Source organism: Brassica napus, chromosome C4 (assembly GCF_020379485.1).
Source record: "Brassica napus cultivar Da-Ae chromosome C4, Da-Ae, whole genome shotgun sequence".
In the NCBI taxonomy this organism is placed as follows: domain Eukaryota; kingdom Viridiplantae; phylum Streptophyta; class Magnoliopsida; order Brassicales; family Brassicaceae; genus Brassica; species Brassica napus.
The window spans coordinates 3,256,590-3,267,711 of NC_063447.1; the positions used below are offsets into that span (position 1 = coordinate 3,256,590).

Here is an 11,122-nt window from a genome sequence, read left to right on the forward strand (position 1 = left end):
AAATACCTAAAGATCTACATGAATCTTGTTTATAAAAACTTATGAATCATAAAATTATTAGAGAAAGCTTAAACCTTTTGATTCAATCCTTTTGTTTGGCCATTTTACCAGATGTGATAAACATAAGTGTATAATCTGGCCAAAACAAAATTCCATCAATCCCTTGCTGTGCCATTTTCGGCCAGATCTCCTAAAATCAGTCAACCCACCAATAAAATCGAAATTAAAATCATTCATTGCATATCCTTGACTATTAATATTTATTTTGTAACTATCAAAGTTTTAAAAACCTTTTATGATTTTTATAAATGCATAATCGATTTTATAAATGCTTGTTTGAATTTATTAAGTGCATATCTTTGACTGAAAATTATTTCTAAAGTTTTATAAGCCATAGTCTTGATATGTCATAAGGTAGAATAAAATCTGGTTGAAATCATTTGAAATCATTTGATCATATTGTTAATTAAACCAACCATGAACAGATTTTATATCATACTGAATTTTGATCACATAGTTTGCTAGTTAAAATAAAACTTGATCTAGTTTCATCCTTGAACCTGATTCTATGAATAAATTATGAACTGATCATTTGTATGCCTGATAGTATCATTTAGTAAATCATTAGATCGAACTTGAATCATCCATGAACTGACCTTTGCATGCATCCAACTATCATATTGTTAAAACTGGACATAGGTATCACATAATTGAAACCAAACATACATGTTCGCATAGCTTTAGCAATGATGATACTAGTGCGTCTGAAGTGGTTCATGTTGTTTGCATCTAAAATGATTCACACTGTTTGCATATAGTTAGACAAAATCGGTTTCTATTTAAAATCTAGTACATTTTCTTTATTCGAAATTATAAACCAAGTTATAACCGATTTTGAAAATCTACTTTGGTTTACAAATATCTTGAACATTATAAAAGTTATTTGTCTTGTCCATGATGCATTTTAATCCATCCGTATTGATTGACAAAATTTTATCTTAATGCATATAAAATATTTTCTGAAAATAAAATGCATAATAAACCATCATTATTATAAATCATCAAACTCCTTGGCATATAAATTCAAATCCTGAATTATATTATGAATCCTTACTCCTTTATGGATATTTGATTCAGATGTCGAAAATCAACAACCTTGAATATGCTTCCCTCAATCTCTCCGGAGATAATTACCTCCAATGGGAGCTTGATACCAAAATCCTCTTAAGGTCCAGAAACCTTGGTGATACTATCACTGAAGGCACTGAGCCATCAGACGAGGATAATTACAAGGCACTTGTTGTCATTCGCCATCACCTTGCTGAAGGTCTCAAGGACCAGTATCTCACAATTGAGAATCCTCTGGAACTTTGGACAGAGTTGAAAACCAGATTTAATCATCAGAAAACTGTGATATTGCCAAAAGCCCTTTATGATTGGAGAAACCTGAGAATCCAAGACTATAAGTCTGTGGAAGAGTATAACTCGGCTTTGTTCAAAATAGTCTCAAAGTTGAAACTTTGTGGTGAGACTATTACTGATGCTGATATGTTGGAGAAAACATTCTCCACATTCCACACCAGCAATGTTGTGCTTCAGCAACAGTACCGAGAGAAGGGTTTCTCCACTTATGCTGCCTTAATCTCTTGTTTGTTGCTAGCTGAGCAAAACAATGAGTTGCTCATGATGAACAGTGAGCTAAGGCCTCCTGGTGCTAAAGCATTGCCTGAGGCACATGCGGCCGTAGAGCCAAAAGATGAGACTCCAAGAGAGTCATATTGTGGTCGCATGAGAGGCCGTGGTAGATGGCAAGGTCGTAACCGTGGGTTTCAACCACGTGGCCGTGGATTTCAACCACGAGACCATCTTGGTCGCAGCCGAGGCCGAGGCTATAGCCGAGGTCATCAAGCTAACCGTGGGTATAAGTCCGACTTCAAAACCCATGGCTCGAGCTCGACCAAATCTGCTTGCTATCGTTGTGGGATGACCAATCATTGGGCTAATAAATGCAAAACTCCCCAACACCTTGTTAAGCTCTACCAGGAGAGCATAAAGGGCAAGAACTCTGAGGCAAATTTGGTCCATTATGATAATGAGAATGATCTGGACCATGAGGATGATCAAGCCCATGGCAGAGATGGTCATGAGGATTTTGAGACTTCAGACCTCCTTACAAGTGGCTGAATATGAAGATTTCGATATCATATTGCTTTTGTCTTTGCATTTTGAATTCTTGATTTGGCTTTATGTTCTATGACTTTGGCAATTCTATTTATGAAATAAAGTTTTTCTTACTTTATATATGCCTTATACAAAGTCGAAATTATTAAGAACATAAAACAAAGCCATTAAAACATACTTTAAACCTTATGTAATATCTAAGGTGTTGACTCTTGTCTATTTTTCAGAAATGAAAGAAGACAAGAACCAGCTAGTAGTGGATAGTGGATCAAGTCACACTATATTAAAAGACAAAAGATATTTTGTTAACCTCATTTTAAAGAGTGCCAATATCAATACTATAGCAGGCACGGCCAGCCTTATTGAAGGCCATGGCCCGGCCCACTTAGTGATGCCTAAAGGCACGCATTTAGAAATTTCTAATGCATTATATTCTCCAAAATCAAAGAGAAATCTGTTAAGTTTCAAAGACATTCGCATGAATGATCTACATGTTGAAACTAGGGGCGAGGGAAAGAAAGAATTCCTCTTGATTTATGAAAATGCCCAAGGCCATAAGAAAGTCCTAGAGACTATCCCTGCTATATCAATAGGCCTCTATTGTGCCAATATAAAATCGAGTGAGGCTAACACTTCAATTCCTAATGAGTTCAGAGAAGCCTTTAAACAATGGCATGAAAGGCTTGGCCATCCTGGCAGATCCATGATGCGCAAAATAATCTCGAGCTCAACTGGCCATTCCTTGAAAGATAGGATAACTATCCCTATGAGCATTACATGTATTCCATGCTCACAAGGAAAATTAATAATAAGGCCATCACCTGGAAAGGTGAGTAAGGAAACATTAAACTTTCTGGAAAGAATACATGGTGATATATGTGGACCAATACACCCACCTTGTGGGACATTTCGATATTTTATGGTCCTCATTGACGCATCGACCAGATGGTCGCATGTTTGTCTATTATCATCTAGAAACTTAGCATTGGCAAGACTATTGGCACAGATCATAAGACTGCGAGCCCATTTTCCAGATTTTCCACTAAAGACTATACGTCTTGACAATGCAAGTGAATTCAGTTCCCAAGCTTTTAATGATTACTGTATGTCCATGGGGGTAAGTGTGGAACACTCCGTGGCACATGTACATACACAGAATGGATTGGCCGAATCCTTCATTAAAAGAATCCAGTTGATTGCTCGACCATTACTCATGAGGTCGAAGCTACCAGTATCAGCTTGGGGACATGCGGTATTACATGCTGCTGAATTAATACGCATAAGGCCATCCAGTGAACATAAATATTCTCCATCCCAATTACTCTCGGGTCATGAGCCAGACGTATCCCATATCAAAACATTTGGATGTTCTGTGTACGTCCCTATTGCACCACCACAGAGAACAAAAATGGGACCTCAAAGGAGGATGGGAATATATGTTGGTTTTGATTCTCCAACCATTATTAAATATCTTGAGCCTACTACTGGAGATTTATTTAAGGCCAGATATGCTGATTGTCATTTTGATGAATCAGAGTACCCAACATTAGGGGGAGAAAATAACAAGCTGGGAAAAGAAATTGTATGGAATCAAACATCCTTATCATGGCAAGATCCTCGGACTCAATCATGTGATTTAGAGGTCCAGAAAATAATTCATATGCAAAAGCTAGCTAATCAATTGCCTGATTCCTTTGCTGACCCGAAAAGAGTGACTAAGTCCTATATACCAGCTTGTAATGCACCAATAAGTATTGATGTCCAAGATGGACACAATCAAGTGGCTACAGAGTCTAAAGCACGTCTTAAGCGTGGTAGACCAATTGGTTCCAAAGATAAAAGACCTCGGAAACTAAAGAAAGGTGCAAAAGAAACCGAGGTCATAGATTGTCCAGACAAGGCCGAAATGGCCATGCCTAAGGTACCAACCAATGAGACTCGGGACGCCGAGCCTCATGGTACTGAAGGTGCTAATGATGAGATCTCAATTAATTATTTAATGTCTGGGACAAGATGGAACCGGAAAGATGTCGACATCAATGATATATTTGCATACCAAGTAGCCCTTGATGTTATGGACTTAGATGAGGATCATGAACCCACGTCTATACTAGAGTGCACTCAAAGATCAGATTGGCTCAAATGGAAAGAAGCCATAAACGTGGAGTTAGAATCTTTTAAGAAAAGGAATGTCTTTGGATCGATTATCCGGACACCTTATAATGTTAAACCAGTGGGATATAAGTGGGTATTTGTGAGGAAAAGAAATGAACATGGTGAAATTGTAAGATACAAAGCACGGCTTGTTGCACAAGGATTCTCACAAATACCAGGCATCGATTATGAGGAGACATACTCCCCTGTGGTGGATGCAACTACATTTCGATTTTTAATAAGTCTGGCCATCAAAGAAAATTTGGATATGCGGTTAATGGATGTTGTAACCGCATACCTTTATGGTCCACTGGATAACGAAATATATATGAGATTACCAGAGGGTGTTGAGCTCAAAGCTAATAAAGGTTCTCGAGAAGAACACTGCATAAGGCTGAACAAATCCTTATATGGACTTAAGCAAAGTGGTCGAATGTGGTATAATCGCTTAAGCGAATACCTTGCCAAAGTTGGCTATAAGAACGACCCTATCAGTCCATGTATCTTTATAAAGAAGTTTGCAAACAATGGATTTGTTATCATAGCAGTGTATGTTGATGATTTGAACATCATTGGAACCCCTGGGGAAATCGCCCAAACAGTTGAATATCTCAAGAAAGAGTTTGAAATGAAAGACCTAGGTAAAACTAAAGTCTGTTTGGGGTTACAACTTGAGTACATAAAAGGAGGAATCCTTGTGCATCAAAAGGCATATACTGAAAAAGTACTCAAGAGATTTAACATGGACCAGGCTCACCCATTGACCAGCCCAATGGTCGTGAGGTCCCTTGGAGTGGACACTGACCCATTTCGTCCTAAGGACGAGAATGAGAATGTCCTGGGTCCAGAAGTGCCTTACCTCAGTGCCATAGGAGCGTTACTGTATTTGGCTAGCCACACTAGACCAGATATATGTTTTGCCGTGAGTCTCCTAGCCCGTTTTAGTTCATGTCCGACCCAGAGGCACTGGAATGGAATTAAACATATCCTACGTTACCTTCAAGGAACTAAGGATTTGGGTCTATTTTATACCAATGAAACCAAAGATGGTTTAGTAGGCTTTGCTGATGCAGGCTACTTATCTGATCCACACCATGCTCGGTCCCAAACCGGATATGTGTTCACTCATGGTGGTACTGCAATATCATGGCGTTCCATGAAACAAACTATAGCAGCCACATCATCAAATCACTCAGAAATCTTAGCCATGCATGAGGCAAGTCGTGAGTGTGTATGGTTGAGGTCTATGACTCAACACATCCGATCAGATAGTGGAATGGTCGAGGACAATGGTCCGACCATCATATATGAGGATAATGCAGCCTGCATTGCTCAACTCAAAGATGGGTATATCAAAGGTGACCGAACCAAACATATACTACCCAAGTTCTTCTTCACACATGAGTTGCAGAAAGCCAAGGAGGTCAGCGTCACTCAAATCCGGTCAAGTGAGAACTCAGCCGACCTCTTCACCAAGTCACTTCCCACCAGCACATTCAGGAAGCTTACGCAGCAGATTGGCATGCGAAGACTCAAGGACCTTCAGTGATGTCCAAATCAGGGGGAGTAATGTGTGTTGTACTCTTTTTCCTGTCCTTGGTTTCCCTTTTTACCACATTGGGTTTTGGGTTTTCCGGGAGAGGTTTTAATGAGGCAACGTTAGCACATTACAAGCCCGATATGGTTATGGCATCCAAGGGGGAGTGTTATAAATCCATGATATGGATATGTGGATTGCCATTAACCATCAGGGAGGTTTACATCCGACCAGACTATCCGGTCCGTCTACACCCGTCTCCGGTTCGTCTCATCCGTCCAAGACTAGTCAAGATGAAGACTCATTCAACCGGAGCATTTATGAGCTTTGACCAAGTCTAGATATTTGTGGTCAATATGTAATAAATGTGTAGATACTCTTCTTTGTTGTAAACCCTTGGAACCTCCACTATATATTGATAGTGAGAGCTAATGAGAAAGACACAACTTTCAAAGCAACACTTCTCTCATATTTCTAACATGGATTGTATTTTCTTTGTTACTTAATAAGTTACCCGAATTCTTCGCTTCATATATTCTTTCTACACCAATTTATAAGTTACAATCTATTCTCTAGTCAACTTTCTTTCTTTTTCAAATATACCAACAAAATAAAATAACTTTTTCTCCCTAAATGCCTTCTAAGAGCAAGTGCATTAATGAACCCTGGGGTTCATAATTTGAATTTTTTTTATTTTTTTATTTTATTTTTTGTTTGATTTTTTTTTTTTAAAAATAAAAATAAACTGACCAATAGCGGACTGTCACGTGGCGAGGGGCCCGCTAAACAGTAACAACCCGGATTTATGCCGAAAGAGCGTGGCGAGACGAAGTCTTCGTTATTGTTTATTATAATAATTTTTTTTTTTCGATTTGCGTGTGAACCTCTCCTAAGACTCTTCCATGCGGTTGGTCTGACAAGTTTTACTGTATCCTATTGAAACACTAATGAAAGTTTTTACTTATAAATATAAGTGATAAAAACGAAGCAACAAACAAAAATAATGAAATTATATGAAAATAAAGGTTTTAGTGATTTTTTTTTTTTAATTTGGTAAGTCAAGTTGCGTATTACCTGGATACATTGGACCAACAAAAATAAGATATTTTGGAAAAAAAAGCCCTTAAACCCTTTTCTGGTGTGCATCAGATTCTCCGTATCAAAAAGACATTCGGACTCTTCTTCTTCTCAATGTCTGAGAACGCAGCCAACAACAACAACATCTTCATGGAGAAGAACCAGATTTGTAAGGAAGCCATCGTGTCTGAACTACAGAAGAAGAAAGTTCATCTCTTTTACTGCTTAGAGTGTGAAGAACTCGCTCGCAACATCGCCGCCGAATCTGACCACATCACTCTCCAATCCATCAACTGGAGGTAAAAGTCTCCCTCTTTCCCCCCATTCAATAAAGTTCATAGCTTTGTGGTTAAGTAAAAATCATAACTTTATGTGAAAATTTGATTCACTCTGCCAAAAAAATCATAACTTTATGTGAAACTTTGAATCACTCTGCCCAAAAAATCATAACTTTATTGTGTGTAAAGGCTCTATGTATTCAAAGCCCTCATCCTTGGGGTTGAGTTTGTTCATTGGTTTTATGTTTTTGTTTCAGGAGCTTTGCTGATGGATTCCCAAATCTGTTTATCAACAACGCACACCAAATCAGAGGCCAACACGTGGCCTTCCTTGCCTCCTTCAGCTCTCCTGCGGTTATCTTCGAGCAGATCTCTGTCATTTACTTGCTCCCTCGCCTGTTCGTTGCTTCCTTCACCTTGGTGCTGCCTTTCTTCCCCACCGGCTCCTTTGAGAGGATGGAGGAGGAAGGAGACGTGGCTACTGCTTTCACCATGGCTAGGATTGTCTCCAACATCCCCATTTCGCGTGGTGGTCCGACTAGTGTAGTCATCTATGACATTCACGCTCTACAGGTATATGGTTTTAGCCTGTTAGTGACTGATAGTAGTTTTCTGGTGACGTGTGTAATAATGTTTCTTGTGTGTGTTTTGCAGGAAAGGTTTTACTTTGCTGATCAGGTTCTTCCTTTGTTTGAGACTGGGATCCCTTTGCTGACGAAGCGTCTTCAGCAGATTCCTGAGACTGAGAAAGTTAGTTTCATTAGCTGGAGATGATAAATAATGAAAGTTAGAAAAGTTTTGATTTTGGTTCCTTTTTTTTTGTTTGCAGGTCATAGTTGCGTTTCCGGATGATGGAGCTTGGAAGCGTTTCCACAAGCTGTTGGATCAGTACCCCACGGTTTGTATGCTCTGATGTTTTTTTATCAATCTTGAACCTTTGATAGTGAGTGAGACTCAATGTTGAATCAATGATTCAGGTGGTGTGCACAAAGGTTCGTGAAGGCGATAAGAGAATAGTTAGGCTGAAGGAAGGTAACCCTGCTGGTTGCCACGTTGTTATTGTGGATGATCTTGTGCAGTCTGGTGGTACACTCATCGAGTGCCAGGTATCGTCTTGAACTACCATCTCCCTGCATTTTTGCATCTAACTATCACAATCTTCAAACTCATTTAAAACTTTCTACACAGAAAGTATTGGCAGCTCATGGAGCAGCGAAGGTGAGTGCTTATGTAACTCATGGTGTCTTCCCTAATAGCTCATGGGAGCGTTTCACTCACAAGAACAATGGTAACTACTGACTTTGTCAATTGTTCATCTCTCTCTTCTTCTATCCTTAAAATTGAGTCTTATTATACTGTTTTTTTTTGTCTCTTAATCAGGAGTAGAAGAAGCGTTTGCTTACTTCTGGATCACAGATTCTTGTCCACAGACGGTTAAGTCCATAGGAAACAAAGCTCCTTTCGAAGTCTTGAGCCTCGCGGGATCCATTGCTGATGCTCTACAGATTTGAAGTAATAGAGATAAAAAGCCTGCTCGCTGCTTGTCTTGTTGTTTTGTTGTACTATTAAGAGATGATCAGTTTATGAAATAATTATATATCACTTTGTTTAGAGACTTATTGAACCTCGTACACTTTTCTTGACTTCTTGTTGATCAATCAAAAAATTTAGAGGCCTGCGGGTTCGACCCAACTTAAATTTTATTGAATTAACAAAAAAATAAAGTTATTATTGGGTTCATCCTCTAAGAGATTCACCCAAGTAATAGAATTTCATTATTTCAAATTCGATATCTTTTAAAAAGAAAATTATTTGAAAAAAAAAGAAAATATTGTTAAATTATATTATGTTTTAAATTTTTTTTAAAAAATAGTAGTTACAAAAAAAAAAAAAACTTTTTAACGTCGTCAGCAAAATAGTAAACCCTAAATTCTAAACTTTAAACCCTAAATCCTAAATCCTAAACCTTTGGATAAATCATAAACTCTAAATCAAAAACACTAAACACTAAAACCCTAAACTCTAAACTTTTGAGTGTTTTAGGGTTTTTGATCTAGAGTTTATGATTTATCCAAGGGTTATAACCCCTACGAAAAAATTGAGTTTTACGTTAAACGCACTATATACTGAAGCTTATACTTTTTAATGTTGTTTTATAATTTCTAACCACATTATACATTTGTATTAATGTATGTTAAACTTTCTTTCATGGTATATGAGAATCGTTATAATTTTTTTATCAATTAATTTAGTAAAACTTTATAATACTCCCTAAATCGGTAGAATAACCACTATAAAATCGCTAATTTCTTGAAAAACGGAGACGAAGAAGGCTCCAAACCTATTTGAACATTATTATATGTTAGTTCAGGATGCAACTATGCATTAAAACAATATTATCATATTTTTCGATTTTTTTTCAAAATCTATGTGTTAACACATACGAAAAATATTAAGTTTTTGATAAATGCTATATATACCGAAATCTATAATCTTTAGTGTTGTTTTAAAATTTCTAACCACATTCTACATTTGTATTAATGTTTGCTAAACTATATTTCATGGTACATGAGCATCGTTCAATTTTTTTTAGAAATTAATTTAGTAAAACTTCTTATTCTCCCTAAATTAGTGGACTAACCATTATAAAATCTCTTTCACCATCATCATATATTAGTACAATAGGCAACTATGCATTTAAGCAATATTGTTATATTTTTTGAAGTTTTCCCAAAATCTATGTGTTAACCCCCTACGAAAATATTGAGTCTTACGTTAAAAGGTCTATATACTGAAGCTTATACTTTTTAGTGTTGTTTTCTAATTTCTAACCACATTCTACATTTGTATTAATGTATGTTAAACTGTCTTTATTGGTATATGAGAATCATTATAATTTTTTTATTAATTAATTTAGTAAGACTTTATAATACTCCCTAAATCGATGAAATAACCACTATAAAATCGCTAATTTCTTGCAAAACGGAGACAAAAAAGGCTCCAAACCTATTTGAACATTATCATATGTTAGTTCAGGATGCAACTATGCATTAAAACAATATTTTCATATTTTTCGATTTTTTTTCAAAATCTATGTGTTAACCCCCTACGAAAAATATTGAATTTTTGGTAAATGCTATATATACTGAAACCTATAATCTTTAGTGTTGTTTTAAAATTTCTAACCACATTCTACATTTGTATTAATGTATGCTAAATTCTATTTCATGGTACATGAGCATCGTTCAATTTTTTCTTAGAAATTAATTTAGTAAAACTTCTTATACTTCCTAAATTAGTGCACTAACCATTATACAATCGCTATTCTTTAGAGAAATGAAGACAACAAAGGTTCCAAAACCTCTTGGACCATCATTATATATTAATACAGGAGGCAACTATACATTTAAGCAATATTGTTATATTTTTTGAATTTTACTCAAAATCTATGTGTTAACCCCTTACGAAAATATTGAGTTTTACGTTAAACGGTCTATATACTGAAGCTTATACTTTTTAGTGGTGTTTTCTAATTTCTAAGCACATTCTACATTTGTATTAATGTATGTTAAACTCTATTTCTTGGTATATGAGAATCGTTATAATTTTTTTATTAATTAATTTAGAAAGACTTTATAATATTCCCTAAATCAGTGGAATAACCACTATAAAATCGCTAATTTCTTGAAAAACATAGACAAAGAAGGCTCCAAACCTATTTGAACATTATCATATGTTAGTTCAGGATGCAAATATACATTAAAACAATATTGTCATATTTTTCGATTTTTTTTTCAAAATCTATGTGTTAACCTCTACGAAAAATATTGAGTTTTTGGTAAATGCTATATATACTGAAACCTATAATATTTAGTGTTTTTTTTTAAATTTCTAA

General features: G+C 36.2%; 1 protein-coding gene across 1 annotated transcript; it reads left to right on the forward strand.

Annotated features, from left to right (window-relative positions):
• The first annotated feature begins 6,961 nt into the window (after window positions 1–6,961).
• On the forward strand, window positions 6,962–8,846 carry LOC106433957 (ribose-phosphate pyrophosphokinase 4). The gene is made up of 7 exons (XM_013874796.3): window positions 6,962–7,248; window positions 7,485–7,800; window positions 7,882–7,977; window positions 8,057–8,125; window positions 8,205–8,333; window positions 8,416–8,515; window positions 8,608–8,846. The coding sequence occupies exons 1-7, from the start codon at window positions 7,064–7,066 to the stop codon at window positions 8,736–8,738; spliced, it is 1,026 nt and encodes a 341-aa protein (XP_013730250.2). The 5' UTR covers window positions 6,962–7,063; the 3' UTR covers window positions 8,739–8,846.
• Window positions 8,847–11,122: the final 2,276 nt, after the last annotated feature.

Excerpts from the sequence above, each read along its gene's own strand:
- LOC106433957 (XM_013874796.3), top strand. The coding sequence starts at position 7,064 with ATGTCTGAGAACGCAGCCAACAACAACAACATCTTCATGGAGAAGAAC. Across the intron at positions 7,249-7,484 it reads CTCCAATCCATCAACTGGAG|GAGCTTTGCTGATGGATTCC; the intron begins GTAAAAGTCTCC and ends TTTTTGTTTCAG. Across the intron at positions 8,516-8,607 it reads TTTCACTCACAAGAACAATG|GAGTAGAAGAAGCGTTTGCT; the intron begins GTAACTACTGAC and ends TCTCTTAATCAG.